General features: G+C 36.7%; 1 protein-coding gene across 8 annotated transcripts in view; it reads left to right on the top strand.

The window, feature by feature from the left end:
• Positions 1-17,203, top strand: part of GIT2 (GIT ArfGAP 2) — a 460,714-nt gene that overhangs the window by 279,267 nt on the left and 164,244 nt on the right. For all 8 annotated transcript variants that reach the window (XM_053702096.1, XM_053702097.1, XM_053702103.1 and 5 more), the window contains exon 14: positions 641-790. In XM_053702096.1, the coding sequence (XP_053558071.1) occupies positions 641-790 (150 nt within the window). The remainder of the gene's footprint in view (positions 1-640; positions 791-17,203) is intronic.

Raw genomic sequence — 17,203 nt, forward strand, 5'->3', positions numbered from 1 at the left:
AAAGAATTGAATTTATCAGGTAAATTCTTACATAAATTATGTTTTTTTTTTTTTTTTTAATTCAAATAGAGTATACAAATAAAAAAACTTTGTTGAAACACCACTTTTTTCTAGGAGGGATAACTGATGCATACTCAGGAATGTGAACGTGTTTTGATCACATTATGTAGAACATAATTACAAACATAACTGAAAACTGTTCTGCCATGTTGTGTGAGTTTTGCAAGTTCCTGGGTCTAGCAAGGTATGCTTTCATGAATAGGAGTTAGGTTTTAATATTCAATACCAATGGAAAGAGGTAATTGTGGTGATCAGATTTAAAAAAAATTTTTTAGATAGTTTTCTCTTTTCGAATCATGAAAGTTTCATTTTGGCTTCCATGTTCCTTAAAGAATTGTGGAAAAGTCTGATATTTTATCTAAATGCTAAATTTGGTATACTTTTGTTCGTCCCTGAATTTGAAGACCCAATGATTTTTCTTCACCTGCATTTTTCATCTCAATGTTTATAATACCATAAAATACATTTTGTATGTGATAACTATACCTTGTATAAAAAAATACTATCCTTTTGATGTGTTTTTGCCTCGTTATGAATTGCATTTTGTTCTTCAGTTAGTCTCATTATTTTTATTTTCTAGAGTGTGGAAACAGACTTATCAGATAGCTCAGTCACGGTACAAGAATTTTTAGAAGTTAAAAATGCATTAGCGTCATCAGAAGCAAAAATACAACAACTGATGAAAGTTAATAACAATTTGGGTGATCAGCTTCAAACGATGCAGAGAAAGGTAAGTGCACAGGAGGATGACATACACCCATTCTCTTTAACATTAAGATGTTCTTGAGGTTTTACAGAATGGGTGCCAGATGCCAGACATAATTTATTCTCCCAAAAAAAACTTATTTAAAAAAATTATAATAAAAATAAATTATATATATGTGTATGTATGTCTTTTTTATCATTAAACACACATCCTTCATACTACTGTCCAGATAAGGTGAAAATATAGCTTCACCAGTAGATGTTGTATTACATGTCCCTTTGCTCAAACAAACTATATGATATTGATTTAATGGTTTTTTTTTTAAACCTTGGATTTGCCCTTAAACCTCCATTTCACCCATAGCCAGAAGCTGGGACATTGGTCATGTGATGATAGTAGTAGAAAATGACATGTAGCTGGAATAGTTTTGATTTTTCTACCCTTGGAGGTTTGTATCCTCAAGGCACATTCCTACCGAACAAAGCATTCCAAACATTCACATGTTGTTCATTCCAGCTGCTTCAGGATCTTAAAATAAAAGTATAAATAACAAAACATATCTTCTCTATGTGATATATTCAAATACTACTGCCTATTGATTGTCATTTAAAAGCATTTGAACATTTTATTCTTTGTTTTTTTTTTATTTAAATATATAATGCATAAAGTGAGGCAGTTTTTTGTGTTGTTGTTTATTCAGTATATTCTAGTCCTGCTGCCTAATCTTTGAATTAGAATAAGGAAGTTACTATGCACATTAAGCTTTCTGGCATGTTAGGCTGGCTGCACAAAATATGTCATTACCTATTGCTTCATAAAGCTCCTTACTATGTATGCTGAATGCTTATTTGACTAGATGACTGTTGCTTTGGATGCACTTTATCCACAAAAACATTGAACAAAACACAATCGTATAATTGTGCTGAAACAAAGAGGTATATTCTTTGATTATTAAAAAAAAGTCCCCATATTACCTTGTCTATCCTCTATATCAGGCATATTGTCACGAAATGGTTAACTCTACAGGTTCAGTAATTCAGAACGTAAAGGGATGTGAAAAAATGTGAATACTCCTATAAAAAAGTTAAGTTAAATAACACAAGATTGCAATATGCATTAATCATTTTTTTAATTTAATGATTTTGCATGTTTTTGCTCTAATATAATTCTGAAATTGTGCTTGTTTCACTCAATTTATAGAGGCTGGAGTGCCTCCATGCTACTTAAGTATGATTAAATGTGGCCATCATTCTACACAGTAAATAGTTAGCTTAAAACACAAGCTCTTTTACACCTCTCTCTAATTAACTACTGCGAAGTTGACTAGATAGATGAGTTCCACTAGGCTTTTCAAAGGAAGTATCTCTAACCTGCTGAGTTCAATATCATCTTCAAGGGACAGTAAATACCTTAAAATGTTAATATGGCTATAGCTAGTCTTGTCTGCACACTCAAGTCGGGATTGGCTACTCCACGTGAGGCCAGTGGTGGATGGCGTTTGGCTTTTGATAACTATTGCAGCAAACACGTTTTAAAAATGTTTAGACTTGGCTGATATGCTATTCTATAGCAACACAACAGAAATGTTGTGTAATCACAAGGTGTTTATGGTCACTCTTAAACCCCAACCACTTTGAATACAGTACTTCCCATTCTTCAGACAAAATGGACATTTGTCTTCCAAATGTCTGGATCTGTAAATGTTTTCTTATTTGAATACCAGTCTTTGAGTTTTCTGCTTTAACATTTTGAACATAGTTGCTATTCTTTGTGTTTTATTTGAAGCACGTTTGAAGAATGTTCAAGTGGCAATGATAAGTGTTATTTAGCTGTCTGAATTTGTGGGATCATCGGAGAATAGACATAAAAAGTTGCTGGAGTTTTTTGCCTTTAAGGTCATGCCTATATTTTGAATAGTTTAGGTGTAACACATAACCACATATGGCTGTGTGTGTGTCAGCATAAAGAGGCTTTATAGCAGTGTATATTAGACATGTGCATTCAGAGTTTTTGGTACTAAATGAAAGCTGAAGATGAATGAATGAGCAAAGGAACAACTAAAGCAGGGAAATACAAAAACAGAAATTGGGACTCAAGCAGTGAAACACTGCTTTATGGTACCCTAAAAACCCCTAGCAGCCAAGTTTTTTTTTTTTTTTTTAGAATGTTACAATTTGAAAAATGCCTTTCTTGGTCAATAATGAAAAGCTAATTGTTCCTCCCTAATCTCTTTACAGATTACTGTTTATCTATTTTGACGTGTATTTTCTGAGGAGGTTCTATACATCTTTTAAAGATGTTTTAAATTGAGGAATTAAGGCCCCATTTTCAGCAACTGTTAAAACAAGCTATTTTTATATAAACAATTTTAAGTGAGATGATTCTTATCAAAGTTGGAATTAAATAAATTATCACAATTAACTCCTTAACGACCGCAACATACCATGTACGTTGCCAGTCGTTAAAGGTTCAACGGCACTGCACTATTGTGCCCTTCCTACCCTCCCATGGGTCTTGTCGCTATTAATAATACAAACCCCATTGAAAGGGATAAACTGAAAAAAACTAACAATAAGAGAGAAGAGAGTTTTAGAAATGTAAATAAACAATTGTGCAGGTAGAAAGCCCTTTATCTAAACTGCTTGGCACCAGAGAAGGTTTGGATATTTAAATATTTGCATCTTTAAAATGGGACAGTTTGGAGAGGATATGGAACCAAGTTTAAACAACAATATCATGTCATTTAGGCGGTATTTACATGTCATAATACAGCTTATACACGTAACCTAAAGGTCGTTTTATTAAAAAAACAAAACACTTTTGTATACATAGTACCCTCAGAAGTACAGTAATTTGATCAGAAAGGTAATATTTTTTTGTTTTAAATTAAAGTGAAAAAAAAACAAAACAATTTACAATTAGAACAAATAAAGGGGACTTTCAGTCATGAAGTATAAAATACTTCATGCTGAAAGCTCCTTTATTTGTTGGAAGCATTCACCGCACTGAGCTGCTCAGGCAGCCCAAGGCAGAACACTATTTGCTGTGAGGTGATGTTTCCACCTCTTAGCAAATAGCTGTGCATTCCAACTGGTGCCAAGTTGGATAGCCTGCACAGCTATTGACTAAGAGGTGGAAACGTCACCTCACGACAAAATAGAGTTCTGCCGTGGGCTGCCTGAGTAGCTCATTGCGGCGAACGCTTCCAACAATAAAGGAGCTTTCCAATTGTAAATCCTAGTGTTTCACAAACGCTATGATTTACAATCACTTTAAAGGGACACAAAAAATTGTAGGATATATAATTGGCAAGAGTCCATGAGCTAGTGACGTATGGGATATACAATCCTTCCAGGAGGGGCAAAGTTTCCCAAACCTCAAAATGCCTATAAATAAACCCCTCACCACACCCACAATTCAGTTTTACAAACTTTGCCTCCTATGGAGGTGAAGTAAGTTTGTGCTTGATTGTTATGATTTTTCTATGATAAGCGCTTCTAAGCATTCTGAAGCCCAATTCCTCTCAGAGTACAGTGTTTGTCAGAGGGATGTGAAGAGAGTATCGCCTATTGATTTTATGGTTTCCCTCGCGGGAAACCTTTTCAAGGGTTCTCTGTTATCGGTCATAGGGATTCATCTCCTACCTCCTTTTCAGATCGACGATATACTCTTATATATCATTACATCTGCTCAAGTCATCATCCTCCGGATCTGACATACCTTAGGGGACCCACATAATATATAGTATTGCTCTTACTAATCTGTCCTAGTTTCAGTCCTAAGAGATACATAGTTTTTGGATTAGGATATGAATTGTGTATATGAGAATTAGAAGTTTTATATATTATCGTATAAGCTGTGAGTGCACATCATTAAGTTTATACTCTCCCTCTTTGTCATCCCTTATATATTGTGAGCCAAATCGGTTTCATTGAGAAATAACCCCAGTGATTAATAATGACACCTTATCTGTCAAAAATTGCCCCTCTTTTCGTAGTTGGACATAATTACAGTGAACAAAATTACCGTAACATACAGAAAAGAAATCATACTGCACTATTCTAAATCTATGATATCGTCAGTAAAGGTCTTGAAATGATGTGAAACATCCTAAAGCGATTCAGAGTCCGACGGGACTTGTCGCCATAATATGTAGTTTGAATGCATGTTGCATGGATGATTAACTAACAAGTATTGAGACTGACGTGAGTGTTTGAATTTGTGCCACTCTACATCGGAACGCTGCAGTGTAAACAAGTGTAATGTTACATGGGCATATTATAATCTGACAGGTGGCGTCACTCTATTGGTCGTATACTAGACAGGAGGCATCACTCCAATGGGCGTATACTTTATATACGATGTGGAAGAACTACCCAATAAGAACTAGCCACGTAAGAAAGGGGAAGCGATAACACATAGCTAAACGCAATTGGTCGATCCTAGGGGTGTGACTGACAAATGTCACTGATTGGCCACAATAGCAAGGGGGATAGACTTTTTAAAGCAGCCGTTTTCGACACTCGGCTTGACATTATTAACTGAGACACAATGACAAAGGCCAGCTCTAAGGCCGAAATGCATTTGTGAAGTTATTAACTTATTTTTGTTTTAATCTCATTTTTGGCTCGCATCGGTTCAAGTACATTAGAAGTCCTGGGGGGTCCGCCTCTGTCACCTGAAGCCGTGTATCCAGTTACGGACAGGAATACAGGAAGGCTTTTACCCCAGAACTTCTGTACACCGATAAGAGTGTTCTAGTTATCATTGTTTTATCTTTAATCTATCTTTGCTTATATCTCTCTAGCAGGAGATAGGTGATATTTATCACTTTTAAATGATTATTAATTAAAGTTTAAGAATTTTATACCTAACCATACACATCCCATTAACTGTTCTTATACAGTAGGATATCCACTTAGAAGTCATGAGTGCTAACAACCCCCACTTTTTGTCCTATCCCCCTCTTTCCCTTATTTGAGATATGTGGATGGGTGTCTTTCGGTAACTAGGTATCATTATTTAAGACACTCTCAGCTATGGTTTGGGCTTTATGTATTAATATAAAGTTTTAAATATATGTATTTTACTTAGATTTGCCATGAGTCAGGTCTATGTGTATTTCCCTTTGCAGTCTAAACAGTTTCAGTATAGGAATCATGTTTGGGAAGTTTAAACTTTTTTCTTACCTCGGGTTCAATCTTTTTCAATTTGACTTTCATTTTTTCTCGGGCAAATCTAGGCTTGCGAGGGCGCAAAATGCTGTTTTTTATTGCGTAATTTTTGACACAAACTTTTTTGGTGCAAAGTTGCGCCTTAGATGGCGCAAATTTAGTAATTTCCTGCGTCTTTGTTGACACTAGTTGTTTTGGCGCAAAATTGCATTTGTTATGACACTAGTCATTTCCTGGTGTTAGTTTTGCGCCAACAAAAATTTAATTTCTTTTTACGTAATGCGTCATTCTTGGCGCCACATTTTAGCTTTTTTTTACCCTCTCCCTCTATTGCTCGCTGTTTTCATGAACTTTGAAAGCTATTATGCCTGTTTTTGTTTTTCTTTACTGAAAGTGTTATATTGTGGAAATTGAATGTTTTGCCTAATGTTATTTTTCTTTTTCTGTTACCATTTTGCGAGATGGCTCATTCTGTTCCTGACTCTGATGTTACTGTAGACACTATGATGCCCTGGAACACAATTCTACAAAGCTAAGTGTGTTCTTTTCATTTTTTAAGCTGTTGTTATTTCTTCAGCTCAATTATGTGGCATTTATTTATCTTGTTTTATGCTAGCAATGTTTCTACATGTACAATGACATTTACTGTTTTGTACATACTCAGTTCATGTACTTGATTTCAAAGGTTATACCTTTAATTAAACTTACCAGGTCTTTTCAAAAAATGTTTTACTTAAAGCTTTTAAGAGTCTAGTCCTCCTATTAATTATGTTAATAATCCTTTTCAAATCTGGATTTTAACATTTTTGCTTTTGAGTTTTTTTTCCCTATTTAATATACTATCTGTATTATAGTCTAGAGAATGGTTGTTCTGATTCCCTCTTGGGACTGTACTACTATTTCTAAGGAAATTGGTAGTTGTTTTAAGGATTCTTTAGAATTTGAATATAACCTTAGTAGAGCATATTTATGTACTGTTTATATTTTTAGCTCAGCTTTATCTGTGGCTGACATTACTGATCTCTCAACCTTTGTTGAACAGTTAGCATAAGCAGTTTCTTAAGTATATCACTCTGTTTATTTACTTTATTTGTATTAATGTAAATATGTTTACTATATTTATTATTATGATTTCTAATATATTTTATTATCTCTATCTTGTTAGGATAATAATTTATTTGATTTTTATTATCTCCACTATTTCTGGAGGTTTAGAGTTTTTTCTGCTCTACTTTTAGTCCGGTGATGTAGATCAGTTGGTGAATGTCCTGACTACAAATGCTTGTTCTAGATCTAAGGATCATAGATTCATTTCTCAGCAGGGTTAAAGGGACAGTACACTGTAAAATTGTTTTTTCATTAATGTATTTTAAATGACTTGTGATACCAACTGCAGAGTATAAAATATTTGAGAAATTGCATTTTCATGCTTATTTGTGTATATGAAGTAGCTAATTTTGTGCTTTGAAACCACAGCATATTACAATGGGTTGAACTTAAAGGTGATATCAGATCTCATTATGTTCTAAGTTTGTGTAAACAGACTTGCTTCCTTATCTTTTATTTGGCTGGAACACCAAAGCTCAATACATAGAGAGAACAATGGAAAATGATCATTTTATTACTTAACTATCCTGCATCCCACTGAGAGTGTAATCTCTTCTGCTGGCTCCAGTATTAATTTGTTCAGTGTAGGTGGCGATACCACAGGCTAAATCAGCTATTACAAATGCTGAAATAGGAGTAAAGGAGCTACTTGTAACCAATTTAATACTCTAGCAGGTTAAAAGGATCATTGGGAATAATTTAAAGGGGAGAATTTTTTTTGTGTGAACTGTCCCTTTAATACAGCCCTTTGGCCTTTGAGGTCAATTTATTGCGTACCATTTATTTGGGTAATATCTACTGTTTTTATCAGCTGCTAATTTGGTTAACTGCAAGTATAAGCGCTGAAGAAGTTTTTTTTGTATCCTTCTGGGAGAAAAATGCTATATAATTACTAGTTATTAGACTGCATGAAGGTGCGGTTCTCAAACCAGTCCTTCTGGTGGGTGGCAGATTAAATTGTTTTTGGATGAACTCAGTCCAAATTCTATATTATTCTTAGGGTTTTAATAGATTTTTAGAATGAGACCTTCTATGGGAAGAATCTTTCACTCTGTAAATTGTTTTCAGGAGTGATTATGCCAGTTCTTTTTGCATGAACAGGATTTGGGTTTTTATTCAATTCTATTCTTTGTCCCTAAGAAGAAAGGTTTATTCATTCCATTCTTGGATCTGAAGACTTTTATATTGTTAGAGTCTCAACTTCTAAGTTGACGATTATAAGGACTATTATGCCGTTTTGTTATGGTCATTTCATGTCCACTCAATTTTTCAGGATGTTTATCCTCATATTTTATTTCATTCAGACCACTTGGGGATTCTGAAATTTTCTTTTTAAAGGGACAGTCAACCCAAAAATTACTGTTACTTATTTAGATGAGTTAATTAACAATCTTTACATCAAACTGTAGCCCAATTTTCATCTAAATAAGCTTTGGCAGAAAATACACTTCCTAGATCTCATCTGGCAGTTTTGAAATGGCCACCTGACTCCTCCTTCTCTGACGTCTCCCAAAAGCTTGAGCTGCAGCACCTAGTACAGGAACTTCTCGTCCCTGCGCGCTCCTTTCATTCAGTTCATTGAGAGTGTGTAGTTGCCTCTCTAAACATTGACTTTAGTGTAAGCCATGACATGGGATGTGATAAATGGAAGTGTCACTGTGCTGCAGTGAGTGCGCGAGTGGTAATCTGAGGGTTGCTTGAGATAACAACAGTAAATATAGACTCACTGGGGGCCAGTGTATGCCTGATAATACCAAATATATAACTTTTCAGTAGTGAACGATCTCCAACCACCACTGCTGTGGTGAATCTGAAGAGAGCTGTGAGAATCTGAAGTTCTGGCTTGTGGGGCTCTTTTTAACAGCAGTGGTGGTTGGAGATCGTTCACTACTGAAAAGCACCGGTGTATGTGGGATGGCTTAGAACGGGTTTGTTATGTAGCTAGTAATCTTTTGTGAGGCAATGAAGAGGGGAATGGATGAATTCTATTTCAATCTGGCACCACCAGGGTCGAAGTTATACCCTGTAATACATGTCCCAAATGTTGTGAGGGCGTGTTATTCAAACGTAGCCACAGTCGCTAGGATGAGAAACATAGGAACTCTATTAAATTTGGTCTTTGTTTCCAATTCCACTATTACAAATCAATACCTATATTTTGTACAATAATTATCCAACAATCTTTTTTGTATCTGAATAATACACCGGTACTTTTCAGTAGTGAACGATCTCCAACTGGTGTAAGCAGGTAGGGGATTGGGTGACCAGAGCTAGCAGGTAGGGGATTGGGTGACCAGAGAGGGAATGTGTATTATTACTAACAAGAGCACATAACCTTCTAAGGATTGCTCTAGTAATAATTATACTACCAAGAAGTGTATTGCTCACAAGCTGTATGCACGTTAACAGTGTAATTATGGATATGTCTGGGTGCCGAGTGTACCTTGCTGAGAATGGAAGTGTCACTGTGCTGCAGTAAGTGCGCGAGGGTTGCTTGAGATAACAGTAAATATAGACTCACTGGGGGCCAGTGTATGCCTGATAATACCAAATATATAACGCTGCACACAGCAGCTCTGAATCACACAAACCCGTTCTAAGCCATCCCACTGTGGCTACGTTTGAATAACACGCCCTCAAAACATTTGGGACATGTATTACAGGGTATAACTTCGACCCTGGTGGTGCCAGATTGAAATAGAATTCATCCATTCCCCTCTTCATTGCCTCACAAAAGATTACTAGCTACATAACAAACCCGTTCTAAGCCATCCCACATACACCAATGCTTTTCAGTAGTGAACAATCTCCAACCACCACTGCTGTTAAAAGAGCCCCACAAGCCAGAACTTCAGATTCTCACAGCTCTCTTCAGATTCACCACAGCAGTGGTGGTTGGAGATCGTTCACTACTGAAAAGTGTGCAGCGTTATATATTAGGTATTATCAGGCATACACTGGCTTGTGAGCAATACACTTCTTGGTTAATTATTACTAGAGCAATCCATAGAAGGTTATGTGCTCTTGTTAGTATAATACACATTCCCTCTCTGGTCACCCAATCCCCTACCTGCTAGCTCTGGTCACCCAATCCCCTACCTGCTTACACCGGTTGGAGATCGTTCACTACTGAAAAGTACCGGTGTATTATTCAGATACAAAAAAGATTGTTGGATAATTATTGTACAAAATATAGGTATTGATTTGTAATAGTGGAATTGGAAACAAAGACCAAATTTAATAGAGCTCCTATGTTTCTCATCCTAGCGACTGTGGCTACGTTTGAATAACACGCCCTCACAACATTTGGGACATGTATTACAGGGTATAACTTCGACCCTGGTGGTGCCAGATTGAAATAGAATTCATCCATTCCCCTCTTCATTGCCTCACAAAAGATTACTAGCTACATAACAAAACCCGTTCTAAGCCATCCCACATACACCAATGCTTTTCAGTAGTGAACAATCTCCAACCACCACTGCTGTTAAAAGAGCCCCACAAGCCAGAACTTCAGATTCTCACAGCTCTCTTCAGATTCACCACAGCAGTGGTGGTTGGAGATCGTTCATTACTGAAAAGTGTGCAGCGTTATATATTAGGTATTATCAGGCATACGCTGGCTTGTGAGCAATACACTTCTTGGTTAATTATTACTAGAGCAATCCTTAGAAGGTTATGTGCTCTTGTTAGTATAATACACATTCCCTCTCTGGTCACCCAATCCCCTACCTGCTAGCTCTGGTCACCCAATCCCCTACCTGCTTACACCGGTTGGAGATCGTTCACTACTGAAAAGTACCGGTGTATTATTCAGATACAAAAAAGATTGTTGGATAATTATTGTACAAAATATAGGTATTGATTTGTAATAGTGGAATTGGAAACAAAGACCAAATTTAATAGAGCTCCTATGTTTCTCATCCTAGCGACTGTGGCTACGTTTGAATAACACGCCCTCACAACATTTGGGACATGTATTACAGGGTATAACTTCGACCCTGGTGGTGCCAGATTGAAAAAGAATTCATCCATTCCCCTCTTCATTGCCTCACAAAAGATTACTAGCTACATAACAAACCCGTTCTAAGCCATCCCACATACACCGGTGCTTTTCAGTAGTGAACGATCTCCAACCACCACTGCTGTTAAAAAGAGCCCCACAAGCCAGAACTTCAGATTTTCACAGCTCTCTTCAGATTCACCACAGCAGTGGTGGTTGGAGATCGTTCACTACTGAAAAGTTATATATTTGGTATTATCAGGCATACACTGGCCCCCAGTGAGTCTATATTTACTGTTGTTATCTCAAGCAACCCTCAGATTACCACTCGCGCACTCACTGCAGCACAGTGACACTTCCATTTATCACATCCCATGTCATGGCTTACACTAAAGTCAATGTTTAGAGAGGCAACTACACACTCTCAATGAACTGAATGAAAGGAGCGCGCAGGGACGAGAAGTTCCTGTACTAGTGCTGCAGCTCAAGCTTTTGGGAGACGTCAGAGAAGGAGTCAGGTGGCCATTTCAAAACTGCCAGATGAGATCTAGGAAGTGTATTTTCTGCCAAAGTTTATTTAGATGAAAATTGGGCTAGAGTTTGATGTAAATATTGTTAATTAACTAATCTAAATAAGTAAGTTATTTTTGGGTTGACTGTCCCTTTAAGCTTTACCAATTTGTCGCTTTTCCATTTGGTTTGGTGACAGCTTTATGAATCTTTTCAAAGGTTCTTGGTGCCCTTCTTCTGTCTTTAGACAGTAGGGTATTGTGGTGCTTCCCTATTTGCATGGTATCTTGGTATTAGCTTAAACTTTTCTTTTATTAAAGCCGGGCAGAAATCTTAGCATGCTAATGCACTGTGGCCGAGCTCTGTAGCAACCTGAGGGTTGCAGGTTCAATTTCCGGCGAGGTCCATTCAACCTTTCATCCTTCAGAGGTCGATTAAATGAGCAGTATCTTCAGTCCCTTACGGGTGATTAGACACGCTTTACAAGTACCCAATACGTACATATGAAAGAGCAGTATTCAAATATATGGACTTTTCTTTTTGTGGAATCCCTCATGAATCAACTAAGTTTTGTTTCTTCAAGACATGGTTAGAGGATTTAATTTACCTAAGAGTTTCATGATTCCTCAGTCAAGGGTCACTTCTTTTTGGGTTCCTAGATGGATTCTATGTTCATGTCTTTGTCTTTATCGGTCAAAAGTCAATTGTAAGTGGTGTTAGCCTGTCTATCTTACAGTCTAGAACATTTCTTTCAGTGTCTATGTGCATAGAAGTTTAAGGTCTCATAACTGCAGCATTGGGCGTGGTTTCCTTTGCTCGTTTTTCATCTGAGATATCTTTTTGCTTTGCATACTGAATCAATGATACAGGGATTGTTTTTAGATATCACAGTTGATTTTTTTAAATCCTAACACTCTTTTCTCTCTGTTTTGGTGATTAGTCTGTCATCATTTTATTCAGGGGGCCTCCTTTTGTTCGTCCTTCCTGGACTGTATTCTTAATGGATGCAAGTTTTACAGGTTGGGGAGCTGTCTGAGGGTCTTTTTACAGCACAAGGGGTTTGGAAACTTCAAGAGGCAAGGTTTCCAATCGAGTTTTTAGAACTCTGTGCTATTTTTTCAGAGCTCTTTCAGGCTTGGCCTCTTTTAGGAGAGAACTTTTTAATTTTTTGCTTTCAGACGGACAATATCACAACTGTGGCATATGTCAATCAACAATAGGGACTCATAGTTCCTTAGCAATTAAGAAGTATCTTGAATACGTTCTTAGATGGAATGCATCTCCTGTCTAATTTCTAAGATTTTAGACATTTGGAAGGTGGTTTATCTCAGCTGTCAGTATTTACATCCGGGAGAGTGGTGTCTCTATACAGATGTGTTTTCTCAATTTCCCAGGTACCCTTTTCAGGTCCAGGGGTCCTCAGGTGGAGATGGTGAATGCATTAGCAGCGTCTTGGTTTTGCAACCTGACTACATCTTTCCGCCTCTGTTTTTTTCTTCCAAAGGTGATTTCAAAGATCATATTGGAACAGTGTCATGTGTTTCTAATAGCATCAGCATGGGTTCACAGGTTTGGTATGGGGATCTTGTTCAGATGTGCAAGTTACCATCCTTGGCCGCTTTCTCTTTGGCCAGCCCTCTTGTTCTGGGGGCTATTTTTCCATCGGGATCTCAAATTACTAATTTGGGGGTATGGAAATTGATTAGGGTTTAGTCATAGATGTTTCTCTGACTTAGTTGTTATCACTATGGTGCAGGCTTATAAGTCTGTTTCAAGGAACATGTATTATCAGGTTTGGAAAAACCTATATTTTATAGTGTTCTTCTCATAAATTCTTTTGGCATTCTTTTAGAATTCCTAGGATTTTACAGTTTTTCAGGATGGTTTGGATAAGTTTGTCTACAAATTTGTTGAAGGGACAAATCTCTGTTCTTTCTGTTTTATTTTCTAGAAAGCTGGTTTAAACTTCCTGATATTCACTGTTATGATCAGGCTTTGGTTGGTATGAAGCCTGTTCATTTATTAATTTCTCCTTTTTGAAGTCTTATTTGATTTGAAGATTATCTACTTTCTTGGAAAGTGTTGTTTCTTTTGACTATCTCTTCTGCTACAAGAGTTTCTGATTTATCAGCTCTCTCTTGTGTGTCTCCTTATCTGATTTTTTCATCTAGATAAGTTGTTTTGTGGACTTCTTTTTTTCCTAAGGTTTTGAATTTGAACAACATTAGTAGAGAAATTGTTGTTCCTTCTTTGTGTCCTAATCCTAAAGAATTCTTTCAGAGTTCTTTACATCCTTTGGATGTGGTATGAACTTTATAATTCTATATCAAGGTTATTAGGATTTCAGAAGACTTCTAGTCTATCTGCTGTTTTTCTGGTTCCAGAAAAGGTTAGGAAGCCTCTGCCATATCTTTGGCATCCTGATTAAAGCTTTTGTTCTTCAAGGCTTATTTCGAGGCAGGGCAGGCTCCGCCTCAGAGTTTTTCAGCTCGTTCTACTAAGTTCAGTCGCCATTTCTTGAGCTTTTTTAGAATGAAGCTTAGGTTGATCAAATTTGCAAATCAGTAATTTGGTGGTCTTTGCATATTTTTTTATTTTTTTTTACCATTTTGATGTATTTGCTTCTTCTGAAGCAGTCTGTGGTAGAAAAAGTTCTTCAGGCAGCTGTTTCAGTTTGATTCTACTGCTTTTGATTTAAGTGTTTTCAAGGAAAACTTATTTATTGTGTGGATTTAATTTCTCAGTGGAAATAGCTATTGTTATTTTATCGCTCCCTTTCTAGTAACTCTTCTGTGGACTTCCACATCTTGGGTATTTCTATCCCATATGTCACTAGCTCATGGACTCTTGCCAATTACATGAAAGAAAACATAATTTATGTAAGTACTTACCTGATAAATTCATTTCTTTCATATTGGCAAGAGTCCATGAGGCCCACCCCCTTTGTATGGTGGTTATGTTTTTTGTTTAAAAGCACAGTTATTTTTCCAGTTTTTCTTTTTGTATGCTTTTCTACTCCTTATTTTATCACCCCACTTCTTGGTTATTCTTTAAACTGAATTGTGGGTTTGGTGAGGGGTGTATTTATAGGCATTTTGAGGGTTGGAAAACTTTGCCCCTCCTGGTAGGATTGTATATCCCATACGTCACTAGCTCATGGACTCTTGCCAATATGAAATAAATGAATTTATCAGGTAAGTTCTTACATAAAAAAAAAAAATCAACAAAAGTGTCTTAAAATTACATTTTCTATCTGAATCATTCAAGTTTAATTTTGACTTTCCTAGAGAAGATTATGACTTACTTGCGGGAAAAACATTTTAATTTTAGGTTTTATTTAAAAAAATATATATATTAATTAAAAAGTTTGGAAGTTTTCAGAATAAGTTTGGATTGTGGAATTCCGGATTTGGGGATTTGTAGCTGTATTCTGTAGTTTACAAGGTCTACATTTTACTTTACAAAAAAGGAAACGTGGAATCTTTCAAACCTTTGACAATAGGTTTAAATTATAATGCACAAATAGATACTCAATATTGCAGAATTTAATCCATTCCATGAAAGCATGAAATAATATTTTTGCTTGCTCATCAGACATTATATATAAGCTCAAAAGTATTGTTTGTTATGTTTCCGTTAAAGGCACATTACTATTTGGTCCTGGCTGGAGACAAATCAATATTGAAGCAATCAGCAGTAATGGTTCTATTAGGTTTGCTGCACCACTAATAATTATTTATTGTTGTACCCCAAAACTTCAAAAGCTTTAAAACAAAAAACAAAAAAAAACGTGTACAGTGCATGGGTTTTAAATACAGAAGCAAGCATGCTCCTCTGATCCTAAACAACTTTGAGCAGCTAAAACAGCCTAGAATTCTAGGAGAAAAGAGGAACTAGATTAATCTAGAAGACAATAACCCTTTCTATGACCACCGGGACTATGTAGCAATATAAATAGCTTTTTATTATCCAAGCAAGAATCAAGAGGCAGATTCTAAAACAAGTCAAAATAATGGAGTCTTCTTGCTGTGGTTTATTTGTAACCGTTAAGAGGAAGACAAGAAATAGATCTTCTAACCACAGAGAAGAAAAGGAAGCCAGACATTCCTTTAAAGATTTCCTCCTTTATAAAGGGGTGGAATGCTCTGTAACACGTTGGGTTACTCAAGGGCTTTTTTCTTCTTCTTCTAATTTAGAATGTCTTTAAGAGGGCAAAATTAGGATGTATTTCAAAGTGCTATGCTCCTGGCAGATATAGTGCCCCTGCTTTGCAAAAAGGTAGATCCTGCAAGATAGTTTCCCTCCCACCCTGCCCCTCACCCCACCCACCCCAGGCTCATTTCTTCCTTTATAGATAGTCTCCCACACTTATTTCATTCTCCTTAAATGACAGCTGCAACCACTGATCAGCACATCCTTCCTTCTACTTAACCCTATAGAATAAATACCCTCTCTTCCTACATATAGCTATATATCACACATCAATAGTGTATATTCTTTTCATTTTTATTTTTTATCTACACACCTCATACCACTAACATGAATCCAAATATATCCTTACTGTTATTCATGATAACCCTTTTCTCACTCCAATTTGGTTCACATAATAACCGCCATAAGCACACACCTCAAACTGGAAAACAAATTATCATACATCATGGCCTGCTCTGTTGCTGTAACTTATCTGCTGAGTGCTGGTGGAGGGTTATAAAAAATAACCCTCCTACCCCCACCTCACAATATTATAAAGTATCACATTCACTATATGGCCAATCAAAAATGATTTCCAAATTCCTATTCCTTATGTTACTTGCCCTTGCAAATGACGTAGAGTCTAACCCTGGTCCCCTAACAAATTCCATTCCTAGCCTTCCAGCTAAGAAAGGCCTCTCCTTTGTGCACTGTAATATCCGCAGCTTACTACCGAAAATTGATGCACTGCAAGCTTGGTGTTTACAATACAAACCCAAAATCATTGTGATCTCTGAATCGTGGCTAACCCGCAAAATACCTGACTCTGCCATTGCAATACATGGATATTCATGCCATAGAAATGATAGAGCAAAGAGAGGAGGTGGCATTGTAATTTATGTTGACAATTCCACAAAGTTCACCCCCTTACAAAAATCTAGCTCTCCTGCCACCTTTGATTTCCTTTCTGGCAAAATTGAGATCCCGTGCAGTAAATCAATCATTGTTGCAGGAATCTACCGCCCACCAAGCTCCCCTGTGCATTCCATTTCGGACATAGCACAGCTCCTTAGTGAATCCATAACTCAAAACCCAAAAAGTGAAATTTTGGTTTTTGGAGATTTTAACATCGATTGGCTGAATCCAAAAAATAACAGTTGTCGCTCGCTGTTTAAATCTTTGCATCTAACGCAATTAATCTCCTCCCCAACTCGCATAAACATCAAAAGCCATAATCATACCCTGCTCGACTGGATTCTCTCCACTTCTCCCGACCGAATCCAGGAGGCAGGTGTTCTCCCTAACAATTTCAGTGACCACTGCTTAGTGTACTGCGTGCGCAAAATAAAGGCAACTAAATCCTCTCCCAAGGTTACAATCACCAGGTCCTTCAAAAAATTTAATCTTCAATCATTTCTAAATGACATCAAGAACCTCCCCTGGCACAGATTA

The sequence above is a fragment of the Bombina bombina genome, chromosome 2 (assembly GCF_027579735.1).
Source record: "Bombina bombina isolate aBomBom1 chromosome 2, aBomBom1.pri, whole genome shotgun sequence".
NCBI classification, from domain to species: domain Eukaryota; kingdom Metazoa; phylum Chordata; class Amphibia; order Anura; family Bombinatoridae; genus Bombina; species Bombina bombina.